Source organism: Ambystoma mexicanum, chromosome 6p (assembly GCF_040938575.1).
Source record: "Ambystoma mexicanum isolate Mex_15411 chromosome 6p, UKY_AmexF1_1, whole genome shotgun sequence".
Lineage (NCBI taxonomy): Eukaryota > Metazoa > Chordata > Amphibia > Caudata > Ambystomatidae > Ambystoma > Ambystoma mexicanum.
The window spans coordinates 1,491,158,967-1,491,172,575 of record NC_090935.1 but is presented as its reverse complement, the minus strand read 5'-3'; the positions used below and the strand labels follow the sequence as shown (position 1 = coordinate 1,491,172,575).

General features: G+C 46.1%; 1 protein-coding gene across 1 annotated transcript in view; it reads left to right on the top strand.

Annotated features, from left to right (window-relative positions):
- The window catches only part of LOC138511076 (trichohyalin-like), a 3,831,204-nt gene that overhangs the window by 853,057 nt on the left and 2,964,538 nt on the right, over positions 1-13,609 (top strand). The window contains exon 8 of the mRNA XM_069626576.1: positions 3,594-3,654. Within this exon, the coding sequence (XP_069482677.1) occupies positions 3,594-3,654 (61 nt within the window). The remainder of the gene's footprint in view (positions 1-3,593; positions 3,655-13,609) is intronic.

The following is a 13,609-nucleotide window of genomic DNA, read 5'->3' as shown; positions in this document are numbered from 1 at the left end:
TCCTCCATTCCGGGACTCCATGGCACCTCCTTTGGGGTCATCATATACACATCTTTTAGGGTCCTCACCTTTACCACCTTCTTCGGTCCAGGGGGCTTTGCAGGGGACTCCAATCCAGTGGTCACCTCCAGGTGTCCAGCGCGCCATGGATCCGGTGCTGATGAAGAAAACTATTAATTTTCTAGAGTAATAAGAAAAGAAACATTAAGTATCAGGCAAAATAAACCTTTCATTTCCATTTCCACTAGACCAACTGAAATCAAATATGAGTATGCACACAAATACACATTATAGAAATAACATGCCATGAAAGAAATCAAGACATTCCTTCAATAAGTACACAATTAATTACACCACTACCATATGGTATTTCCAGATAAACACCCCTTTGTCCATTTGTGCACTAGCACTAATTACACTTATCCATTTGCTCATCACTTTCTAGCCGAGCTTCTACCCTTGTTCAGGCCTTATGCATGGGTTCATGCAGAGCTTAGAAACCTGGTCTAGGCATCTCCCTAGAATGAAGAATGAGAATTTAACAGCCCAATAGAATGCCTGTCTGTCACCATGTTCCCAGAACTCAGAACTGAAACTCAGACACAAATTCTATATTTCAAAAGGTTTTAATAAACAATTGGCTAAATAATATGTAGTGTGTCCAAATGTCTGCCAAACTCAACAGAATAGGTGTTGGGCAGGAGCATAATGTGAGAACAGGACCACTGGGTTTCAAAAGGGGCTTTTCCTACAGCTCCAAAGTGGTTTGCTACCAAATGTATCCTAAATTCTGCCAAATCTAACACACTAGTGGAAGTGGCAAACACAAAGTTCTCCCTGAATGCAAAACATAAATACATGTCCACAAAGTCTTCCTCCCTGAAGGACAGCATCCCCTCCTTTGGGGCATCTAAGGAAAGTGTGGTCCTTCCATTCATTTGACCCTCTCCTGGAGGTGCAGAGATCTCCAGGATGTGGAACTGCATTTCTTTGGCCAATAGATGTTTCCCGAATGTTTCCTATGCCTTCTTCTTGGGGTTCTCTTGTAGAAGGGTGGTGCAAGTTTTCTTGCCAGGTAAGCCAAAGGGTCTGAGCTTGTTAGATGTCTGCTGCACCCGTTTGGGGATTGGAAGAGAAGCATGGACCTACTCTAACCAAACACCCACTCTTCCTCCTAGTGCTGTCTCACATGACCTTCTCCATCCCGTCCAACCCTCAGATGCCCTTCCTGTGTCCCAGTCTACCAGCACTAGACCTAAAACCGTGTCCCTCCTCTAAACTCTCCCCTAGACCAATGCATCTTATTGGATCCTTCCTAATCTTTTGAACTGCAGGAATAATCTGTTCTTTAGGCTCTCTCTTAAAGTTGTCCATCTCCATTCCCTTTTCTAGCAAATTATTTTCAATGTCTCTCTACTGCTGGTATCTCTCCTTCTGTACACAACTCCCTTCTAACTTCTTACTGTAGAATTCCTGACTGATCTCCCTTTCACCTTCCTCATTACGATTATTTACCTCTCTTTCTGCTCTAACTTAGACTCTCCCTCCTTCAGATCAGAATCTTCCTCCTCACTCCCCTCTCTCCCTTTAGAAGAGTCTATTGTTCCTTCCTTTCCAAAACATCCTTTACCTCCTTTTTCTGGAAGATGTTAACCCCTTCCTCCCTTGCGCCAACAACAATCTCTCTTTCCTTCCTCTGCCCATCAGCTCTTACCCATCTGCCACAAGGATCTTCCCTTTCTCCAACACAAAGAAATCGCTCTTCTTACAACTATAACCTCTCCACACCACTCTCACCTCACCTCACCATGCACTAGTATCTTCTTCCAATTCTCCACCTTCACGCTCTCCAGGTCACCTCAACTGAGGTCTTTCCAGGTCTGGGTTTTCCTCCTTCCAGCTCTTCCAGGGACATACAAGGATTTTCTGGGCTGTCTACTTTTAAAGGCCAGTCTCTTCTTCACTTGGGCCATGCCTTGGGACATTGATTGCATCTGGACTGTGTGGGCTGGAGTGCTCTCTGATTGGGTCATGTGCTTTGGGTTATGTGTCTTAGAAAGGGGCTGGCCTGAGTTTACATGAACGCATTCTGCCATGATGGATTCCAAAAGGGCTATGGAAGGGTTTAGAGTCTGCCTCTCACCCCCTGGAAGCTCTACAGTTACTGCATGTTTGAGTCTGGATCCCTTTTTCTCTTCTAGTGTCTGAATATATAGACAAAAAACCTTCTAGTAAATTTGCTACATTTAAACTTCCTTTCTTCATAGGACTCGTGTAGGTTTATAACCCCCTCCGCACAGAGATCAGGCTGCAAGTTTATTTGTTGGTATTGTATCTTACACAGGAATCAGCCTTGCACTGTTCAGATGGAGCTTTTTAACTACAGGACTTCTGCAGGCCACTCAAGCATGAGCCATAATGGGAGCTGATACCCCTTTCATCCACGCCACAGGAGCAAATGTGATTACCCAATAATTGAGGACTGAAAAGAGTTGTAACATTATTTCTTTCAAGGAAGATACTTTCTTTCCTATGTTGGAGTTTGGGGTCTAACAAGGGAGCTTGAATATCTCTCTGAAAGTATTCACCTTATGTGTTTCTTTAAGGGCCATGGGCGTCCCCTTTCCATTGCTGTGATCACTATTAAGAGTAGGGGAGATGCTGGAAGTATTAGAGCCCATGGAGTTGCCGCTTTCATGGCTCTGTGAAGTGGCATAAGTAGTAGGGGAGTGAATCCCCATCTCCTTACCCCTTTGGTGTCCTTGCCTCTCTGTAGTGTTGGTAGTGGGGTAAGTGTTGCTGTGAATTCCTCCCTTGGTGTCCATGTGGCTATATAGTGAGGATTGGATTGTAACTGCTCCTTTTGACTGCCCTCTTAGTATGGGGACCCAGCTGTAGTTGTTTAGGTATCCCCTATATGCTACTTTCAGGTCCGGCATCCACTCCCTCAGGGTGGACCACAGCCATTTTTGAACCCTCCCCCCACTGTAAATCGCCAAGATAGTCAGGAAATTTCATCACAAGAAGCAGATCACTAGAGTCACCAAATCAAGGAGACAAGAAAGAAGCACAGGGAACACTTAAAATTAAAAATCCCAGGACTGTGAATGACTGAATTGTTCTCATACACCAGGGGAGGAAACCCAAAGTGCATTCCTCCCAACTAAAAAGACTTGAACAATTGAACCCAGTGAGATACCATCCTGGTATTGCTTAAGATTTCTGTTTCATTTTTTTTTTTATTTGGCTGCATCTGTAAATAACCTTAATAAACCTTTGATTAATTATAGCTCTTTGTGTTGGACTCAGGTTGATCCAGCTCAGCTTCATGTCAGTTTATAGACCCATATTTAACATTCGTTTCAGGGTTTACCATGTAGTTTTCCTGGGTTCACAGGTAGCTCTCAAAAGGCTAACATGTGGTTCTCGTGCACTCAATAAAAAAACTTGTCATAATACAGAAGAACCAGAAAGATGTATTTTCTAATGGTGGGAAAATACATATTATGTTTGTTTGTGTGTTGCAAATAGATGAAAATACCTTTGCCTACTGCCTTAGTCATATGTTTCTGTTTCTCCCAAATTTTCCGCAGCCACTTAAAAAGAATGGAGAAGGCCAAGAAAGAAGCAGATGAGAGACGAGCCATAGAAGAGGTTTGTGACAGAACTGCATTTTTTCAAAACTCCTTGTGTGAAAACTGTTCATCACGCAACTTCCAATAATATGGAACTATGTTAATCAAATGTGACTTTTTTATTAAATATTTGGCTTCAGGTGTTTGCTTTTATGTTTTACTGAATATAGCTACTTTTACCCTTCACTTTGGTACATGCTGTATAACTCTAAAAACAAAATTATTGAATGAAGGAAACATTTCGTGTATGAAGATTTCTTTTTTACATTAGCACCCAAAAGAGAGGTGCCAGGCAATTATGTGACCAGACAATAACACCCAGTGTTCAATCCTGGCCACTGGTGAGATTCTGCCATTTTTTCGGCCCATGCCTCCACCCTACACCACCTGCATTCCCGCAACCATCCATTTACCATTCTTCATGTAGTCCGCTCTTTCGCCAGCATTTTCCCCTTGCTGTCACCGCAATTGAAAAAGAGACCTTCTCCCTTTTATTATTATTATGGTATTGTAATCATTGTTATTATTACTAACACCTTCAATGGTATTGTATAAGGTAACTTAAAGACAATACTCACTAGGATGAGAAATACCACCTGAAATGTCAGCAAAGCCCACACACCCTGTTCATCAAACAGGAACCCAGAAAGGCTATAACAGCAAAGGGAGGATAACTTAATACATCAGACTCCTGACAAGGGACAAGTAGAACTAGTGATTACAGAACAGTGAGAAAACATATGCATTCACACAGGAGCTGGCTACAACAGCACACCACACCTAACAATCAATAGGGAACAAAGGGAGACATTCAAGGGAAAACCTGCAACAGATTCCAAGAAAAATTAAAGGAACAGGAACAGGGACAAAGTAATTATAAGGGCAAAACCTCTTCCCTTTCCACCCAGGGAAGGAAAGGCAAACTGGGACAAAATACTAAATCATAAATGAGGAGTGACTGAAGGATCAAGATTTGGCTGCTGAATAGGGCAAAGTCAAAGGAATAAAGAACACAGACAAACTGGGCTGCACAGAAAAAGGAAAGCTCTGGGAAGTGCTCACTGCAAAACAGAGGAAGCCAGAAAGGGAATCGAGGAAGCAGAAATTACTAATAAGCACATTGTATTTGAAATACAGTAAAAAGGGAACAAGAAATTAGAAACTAGGAACTAGACACTAAGCTAAGAACCAGGAACAAGGGACCAGTCACAAACAGGAACACTGCATCAATGACCAGCACTGGACTGAAGCAAACTGAAACTTTTAAAGCTGGCTAATGAGCACATGCCTCAGGTGTGCTGCTTGCTGCACCTGCCAGCCACAGGTGCTGCCTATTCTCTACCCAACCTTATCCTGAAACGGTGGAGATGAAGCAGTGTCTTTAGATTAAAGCAGCATACTGGCTGCCAAAAAGCTGAAAAGGATCCAGAAGGGAAGTAACATGGAAAATAAGGATTTAGCACTCCCAATTCATCACAGCACTGTCGCATGAGGTCTGGATGTAAAGTCCAGTAGGGAATAAACCCCAAAACAGGCCCCCAAGAGGCGGGAACAGGAGCAAAGCGAGAGAATCATGACATTTCCCCAGTCCAGGTGGGATAGGACCAGTGCTTGAATGGTTGATCTGAAGCTGTCCGGAGGGAGGGCTTGACTTTCCACAGGAGGGAGATTAGAGGAGCCAGGAATGAGAGGCGGACACAGTGGCATTACATCCACTTTTAGGAATACTGTCTCCCTTTTACAAGTCTTTTCAAACATTCACAATCCTAAGGGTATTGGTCTTCCTTGGGATCCTTTATTCAACAAAACAACTTGAAAGCAAAACAACTTGGACGCGGGCCCCAGCCTCTCAGGACACCTGGTATAATCCCCTGCCAGGGTCTTTCCACACGTAATGCAATTTGAATCACAGATGTATCTTTCGCTGGTATACTTTTCTTGCCATGCTTTTTCCATATGGTTCATTTTTACATTTGCAAACTTGACTTTGCCTGGTACACTCTCCTGCCAGGGCTTTCTTGTGTGATTCACTTTACACACTTCCAAACTTGACGATGCCTTGTATACTCTCCTGGAAGGGCTTTCTACATACAATTCAGTTGATACAGTTGCAAATTTGACAGTTCTTATTTCTTACATTCACTTCTCGTATTCTTCCTTTTCAAATATTGGATCTCACAATCCCTTTCATTCACTTTGCTTGCTCTTTTCTTTCCTTAGTAGCAATGGCGAAGTGCCCCCAGTGTCCCAGCTTCCCTTCCTAGGACTCACCGGCTATTGGTGGATCTCTACGGTCCTTTCATGGTAAACTTTAAGCACCTATGTGGCATTGCATCTACCCTTGACATTGTAACGCTCACCTGATTCCCGTAGAGGCGCCGGTCTTGACTGGGCGTATACCGTATCTTCAAAGGTGATGTGTAACACACGGCTGGCTCTTTGGGCTGGACCTCTGTGCACTGTATGTCGGACTCGAAGGGTAAGATGTCTTAGGTAAGTGAACGCCGTGCTCTCCATCTGCCTCGGGGCAGGGTGCTGTAACCAGTTTCTTCACTGGATAAGGGGAGCAGGCCTCTTGACTTCAGAGGACTGCTGTCCGTCGTTTACTGCACGAACGGTAAGTTTTGAGTAATTCTAATGTCTTTAAAAGTCTTTAGTAATGATGTCTCTTGTTTTGCAGGGTTCCGGCGATGGCGGATGACGGGCTGAAGTGAGTTGAAGATGGAGCCCGTGTGATGAATAGAAGCGCCTGGAAGCACGTAAGTAAGCGCTTGTTGCCTGCTTCACGATGCGCTCTAACTGTCTTTTTATTTTGCAGGTACAAGTTCGGAGCGGCTGCAGGGTGCCGGAATACCCACTGGGTTAGATGCGGAAAGGAGTAATGGCACGTGAGTATTAAAGTTCCCCAATGTCTTTAAACGCACCTTGTTTTGTCTTTCAGATGCGGGATGCAGCGCCGAAGGCCTCCGGAGCGTGCGAAGAGTTGGTAAGCTTTTGTCTTTCAGATGCCGGAATGCAGTGCGAAGACCTCCGGAGCGCACGAAGAGTAGGTAAGCCTTTGTCTTTCAGATGCCGGAATGCAGCGCGAGGCGTTGGCGACAGCCGATGGACCAGGTAAGTGAAGCGCTGTCACTGAAGACCGTAATGCTAACCTGTTCTTTCTTGTCTTTATAGGTGTTGCTGAAGACTGGATTCAGGATGGTAAGCCTTTTTCCTTAGGCCCAGGATCAGATGCAGAAGACACGATGAGCGTTCTGCTGCAGAGGATGCAGAATAACGCAAAGCAAGATTCATCCATCGGGTGTGGTTTAAATAGCCTCCTGTAGTGCTTAGGTGTCTCCTTCCACAGCCACGCCTAGGTAAGAAAAGAGTTCCTGCTTTCCAGAAGAGTTCCAGTGTTCTGAACCTAGGGAGTGGCTCCTGCCCCACCCAACAGGAAAAGTAGTTCCAAACAGAAGAGGATCAGAGGCTCAACTGGCAGGCAAGTAAGCAGCATGGTCTGCTGCAGGTAAGTCCACCCAAGCATTATGAGCCCGGCGCTTCCAGCGCTGGGACTGGGCATATTTATGAGCCTGGTGCCACTGGCGCCAGGACTGGGTCCAAAAGGTCCCAATTGGGACTGGTTGGCACTCGGAACCTGGGTTATGGATCTGCTTCCAAGGGAGTTGGGAAAACCCTGACCTTTTGGAAGCAGAGATCATGACAGTACCCCCCCTCAAGGCCCCTCCCAAACCGGGCTTCTCCGGGGGTTTTGGCTTGTCAGGAAATGTTCGGTGAAATCTTTTGATTAGGCGAGGAGCGTGGACATATTCAGCAGGTTCCCAGGATCTCTCTTGGGGGCCGTAGCCTTTCCAGTCAATTAGGTAAAATAGTTTAGATTTGGAGATCTTGGAGTCCAGAATGCTTTTGACTTCAAACTCGAGTTCTCCATCAACTAGGATGGGTTTTGGAGATTTAGTTAGTCGGGTTTGAGGTTGCACGGGTTTTAATAGAGAGACGTGGAAGACCGGATGTATCTTCATGTGCGGGGGCAAGTCCAACTTGACCGCTACTGGGTTTACTATGGTAGTGATGGAATAGGGACCAAGGTATCTTGGGTTGAATGTGCGTGGCCCTTTTAGAGGTAGATATTTGGTGGATAACCAGACTTGATCCCCTACTTGATATTGAGGGGCTTCCTTCCGATGTTGATCTGCCCCTTTCTTTTATTGTTCTTTAGCCCTTTGAAGGTGAGAAACAGCTTCCTTAAAGGCTTGGGTGATTGTAGAATGCAGGTAGTCTACTGCTGGTGTTTCAAGTTCTTGGAGGGGATCCAACTCCGAGGTTCGAGGGTGACTGCCGTATAAAAGAAAAAACGGGGTTTTCCCAGTTCCCGAATGGACAGAGTTATTGTAGGCATATTCGGCTATCCAAAGGATGTCTTTCCAAGTTTTTTCAGTTTGTTGCAGCATGCAGCGTAAATACTGTTCCAGAGTTTGATTGGTCCTCTCGGTTTGTCCGTCGGTCTGAGGGTGGTGACTGGTCGATAGTCTCACATCAATTTGAGCCGACCGACAGCAACTTCGCCAAAAATGAGAAATAAATTGACTACCTCGATCCGAAATTAGAACCGAAGGAAAACCGTGCAGTCGGACGATGTTTTCGAGAAATTCTCGGGCCAGAGTTGCTGCTGTTGGCAAGCCTTTGAGCGGAATGAAATGCGCCATCTTGGAGAATAAGTCCACGATTACTAGAATCGTATTGTATCTGGAGCATGGAGGTAGATCGGTGATGAAGTCCATAGAAAGCGTATGCCAAGGGCGAGGTGGGATGTCAATAGGGCGTAAGAGGCCTGCTGGTCTTTCCTTTTGACTCTTGTTTTGGGCGCATACTCCACAGGACATTATAAAGTCTCTGATATCTTTTTTCCAAGACGGCCACCAGAAGTCGCGCTTGATCTTTTCTGAGGTCTTGGCCATACCGGGATGTCCTTCCATTAAAGAATCGTGATAACAAGAGATTACTTTTTTCTGTAAATCTGTGCTGGGCAGGTATAATCGTTCTTGGAAATACAATAAGTTGTCCTTTACTGCAAAGTCCTTTCCCTGCAGATGCCAATTCTGTATGTCTGCTGGAGTTACAAGTTGCCTGGCTTTATCCTTAACTTCCTCTATGGATTGTGTGGCGATTACACCCAGAATTCTTTGTTCGGGAATGATTGGTACAGGTTTAGGGTTGATCAAGTGTTCTTCCACTCCCATCCGAGAAAGGGCATCAGCTTTACCGTTTTTTGTACCAGGTCGATAGGTAATTATGAAGTCAAACTCGGCAAAGAATAATGCCCAACGGAGTTGTCTAGAGGATTGGGCTTTTGCGGTTTTCAAATATTGCAGGTTTCGGTGATCCGTAATCACAGTAACGGTGTGTCGGGCCCCCAGCAGATAATGCCGCCAAGCCTTAAAGGCAGACTTGATAGCCAGAAGTTCCTTGTCAGTAATCGTGTAATTGATTTCAGGAGGCGAGAATTTGCGGGACCAAAATGCCACGGGATGCAACTGATTGGTTACCGGGTCCTTTTGTGATAGAACTGCCCCCATGGCAAGGCTTGAAGCATCAGTTTCCACGATGTAGGGGAGTTCGGGGCGAGGGTGTTTTAAGATTGGTGCAGAGATGAATTTAGTCTTCAAATCCTGGAAAGCTTGTTCCGCCTCGGTAGACCATTCAAAACGTTTGTTTTTCTTTAACAAGGCAGTGATGGGCTGGACTATTCGAGAAAATTCAGGGATAAACCTGCGGTAAAAGTTAGCGAAGCCTAACATGCTTTGCACACCTTTTACGGAGGATGGTGATGGCCATTTGAGAACTGCATCGACCTTCTTTGAATCCATACGCACTCCGCTAGGTGATAATATGAATCCCAAGAATTCAACTTCAGTCACGTTGAAAACACATTTTTCCAACTTAGCGAAAAGTTTGTGTTGACGCAATCTTTCGAGGACCATTTTCACGTGTTTCCGATGTTCAGATTCCGATGAAGAATAAACGAGGATGTCGTCAATGTAAACAACAACACACACATCTATGAGCTCTCTGAGGACATCGTTCATAAAATATTGAAAGGCGGCCGGGGCATTGCAAAGTCCGAAGGGCATGACCTGATATTCAAATAGCCCATATTTGGTGCGGAAGGCCGTCTTCCATTCATCGCCCTCTTTTACTCGTACCAAGTGGTAGGCTCCTCTAAGATCCAGCTTTGTATATATGCATGCTTTTCTGACTTGGTCCAGGAGTTCAGGGATCAAAGGTAACGGATATCTATTCTTGACGGTGATCTGGTTCAGGGAGCGATAATCTATACAAGTTCTAAGGTCTCCTTCCTTTTTTGGAACGAAGAACAAAGCTGAAGAAGCAGGGGACTTGGAAGGACGAATAAACCCATTTGCCAGGTATTGATCCAGGTATTGTCGAAGGTGAAGGTTCTCAGGCTCGGTGAGGGCATAAATTCTACTACAAGGAGGAGTAGATCCAGGTATCAGGTCTATCTGGCAGTCATAAGACCTATGAGGAGGTAGAGAGTTAGCCTGATCCTTCCGGAAAACATCTTGGTATTCTAGGTCTTCGGGAGGTAACTGGGGAGTCTCTGAAGAAATTGCTGCCAGTGCAACACCAGGTGGAGGGTGACAAGTAGAGACACATTCTGGAAACTGGACCGTTCTTGCTCGCCAATCGATCAGAGGATTGTGTTTCTCTAACCACGGTATTCCTAGAATAATCTGAAACTGAGGAGCCCTGATCACATCGAACACGATCTTCTCATGGTGTCCATCTTGACTTACTAGCGTCACTTCTTGAGTGGTATGCGTTACTGGTCCGGAGGCTATCTCCGTTCCATCCACCGTAGTAATGACGTCCTTTACAGCCTTGGGACAAAGAGTTAGATTCATCCTCAAAACCATTTCATGATCCACATAATTGCCGATGGCACCGCTGTCGACGTAAGCTTCAATTGCATGTAATCGATCCGGATTATCAGGGCTAATGAGGACCATAGGTATCACGAAATGCGAGGTCACGGAACTGGTTTTCATGCTCAGCAAGAGGACCTCTATTCTTGTCGGGCGAGGTCGTTTCCCTGCTCAGAGTTTGTAACTTTGGTAACTGCAGCTCATACTGCCTTCTTGGCAGGTTTCACCGGACAGTCTCGAAGAAAGTGCCCTGAGTTTCCGCAATAGAGGCATAATTGCAACTGTTTTCTCCTTTCCCACTCCTTTTGTGTTAGAGGACCTTTCAGGCCCCCTATTTGCATGGGTTCCCCGGAGTCTACTCCTTTGGAAGGAGTCGGCGGTTTGGAAAATACTCGAGCATCAAACTTGGAACGATCGGCCTTCCTGTTCTGCAGTCTGTGATCTATTTGAACGACTAAGTCTATATAGTCCGAACAATCTTGTGGGGGATTCACTACTTGGGCTAACACATCTTTGAGCTCTCCATCTAGACCTCTATAAAACAGCGTAATCCTTTTGTCCTCAGGCCATTGAGTTTCCACTATCAGTCTGTTGAAAGACGCAATATAAGCCAAAAGGTCTTGATTACCTTGTCGCAACAAAAGAAGCTCATTGTCCAAGGCCTGCCCCTGTGAATGTCTTGCGAACAGTTTTTCCATACTGAGCTGAAAAGCTTGAAAATCATGGAGGACCGGATCATCTTGATTTACTAGAGGGATCGACCAGTCTGCCGCATTGCCATTAAGGTACGAAAGCACGAAAGCTACTTTAGCTTGATCAGTTGGAAAGGCTGCTGGCCGGCATAAGAAATGCAACCGGCACTGATTGATAAATACTGCAAACCTCTTTGGGTCACCAGAAAATCGTTCGGGCGGAGCCAGAGGTACATTCCCAGGTAGGTTGATCTGCAGTGGATTCATAGAGGATGTAGAAGGAAGATTTCCCCCAGATGCGGGTAACGGGGTCTGTCCGGCTTGTGACTGTAGCAATTGTCTAGCGAGATCATCTGTTTGCTCCTTGGAAATAATCAGTTCCCTTCTTAGAGCGTTCGTTTCCTGACGGGCTGCATGCACTTCTGCCCTTAGTTCCCCAAGTAACTGGGCTAGCTGGTCGGTATCCGAGGTTTCCATAGCGCCTGGACGGGAGTTTTGCGGTAGGCTTTGCGTTCTGTAACGCTCACCTGATTCCCGTAGAGGCGCCGGTCTTGACTGGGCGTATACCGTATCTTCAGGGGTGATGTGTAACACACGGCTGGCTCTTTGGGCTGGACCTCTGTGCACTGTATGTCGGACTCGAAGGGTAAGATGTCTTAGGTAAGTGAACGCCGTGCTCTCCATCTGCCTCGGGGCAGGGTGCTGTAACCAGTTTCTACACTGGGTAAGGGGAGCAGGCCTCTTGACTTCAGAGGACTGCTGTCCGTCGTTTACTGCACGAACGGTAAGTTTCGAGTAATTCTAATGTCTTTAAAAGTCTTTAGTAATGATGTCTCTTGTTTTGCAGGGTTCCGGCGATGGCGGATGACGGGCTGAAGTGAGTTGAAGATGGAGCCCGTGTGATGAATAGAAGCGCCTGGAAGCACGTAAGTAAGCGCTTGTTGCCTGCTTCACGATGCGCTCTAACTGTCTTTTTATTTTGCAGGTACAAGTTCGGAGCGGCTGCAGGGTGCCGGAATACCCACTGGGTTAGATGTGGAAAGGAGTAATGGCACGTGAGTATTAAAGTTCCCCAATGTCTTTAAACGCACCTTGTTTTGTCTTTCAGATGCGGGATGCAGCGCCGAAGGCCTCCGGAGCGTGCGAAGAGTTGGTAAGCTTTTGTCTTTCAGATGCCGGAATGCAGTGCGAAGACCTCCGGAGCGCACGAAGAGTAGGTAAGCCTTTGTCTTTCAGATGCCGGAATGCAGCGCGAGGCGTTGGCGACAGCCGATGGACCAGGTAAGTGAAGCGCTGTCACTGAAGACCGTAATGCTAACCTGTTCTTTCTTGTCTTTATAGGTGTTGCTGAAGACTGGATTCAGGATGGTAAGCCTTTTTCCTTAGGCCCAGGATCAGATGCAGAAGACACGATGAGCGTTCTGCTGCAGAGGATGCAGAATAACGCAAAGCAAGATTCATCCATCGGGTGTGGTTTAAATAGCCTCCTGTAGTGCTTAGGTGTCTCCTTCCACAGCCACGCCTAGGTAAGAAAAGAGTTCCTGCTTTCCAGAAGAGTTCCAGTGTTCTGAACCTAGGGAGTGGCTCCTGCCCCACCCAACAGGAAAAGTAGTTCCAAACAGAAGAGGATCAGAGGCTCAACTGGCAGGCAAGTAAGCAGCATGGTCTGCTGCAGGTAAGTCCACCCAAGCATTATGAGCCCGGCGCTTCCAGCGCTGGGACTGGGCATATTTATGAGCCTGGTGCCACTGGCGCCAGGACTGGGTCCAAAAGGTCCCAATTCGGACTGGTTGGCACTCGGAACCTGGGTTATGGATCTGCTTCCAAGGGAGTTGGGAAAACCCTGACCTTTTGGAAGCAGAGATCATGACAGACATGCTCACTGGTTTTAGCTAGAGGCTCGCACATCCTTTGCGACATCCGTTTTGCCGTTGAGCCCCATTCTATTTTCAGGTGGTGTTGGTTTCCAGTTTCTGAGGCCATTGGGAAGACTTAACTTTGCTTCCCACTATGGTACCAGCACGACAAACCTGCTTCTAAAGTAATTCTTCCGCTGATGACTTCCCAAGCCTTCTGGCTCAACACTCTGTGGCTCAGCGGTTCATCGTCGGCACCAAGAGGATGAGGATCCTTCCAAAAGTGTCTCTCTACTTCATATTGGTTTGGAGTTTTCGATGTCCCAGCACCTATCATGCGCTCGCAACCACTAGAGCGTGTTCATGGATCCTAGGATTCCCTTATCTTTATTACTCTGTTCAGCCACCTCATCCGAGTATTTCCATACATATGGGAATAATAGATAGGTTTGGGTGTTTCGTAGCTAGAATACTAGAAGATG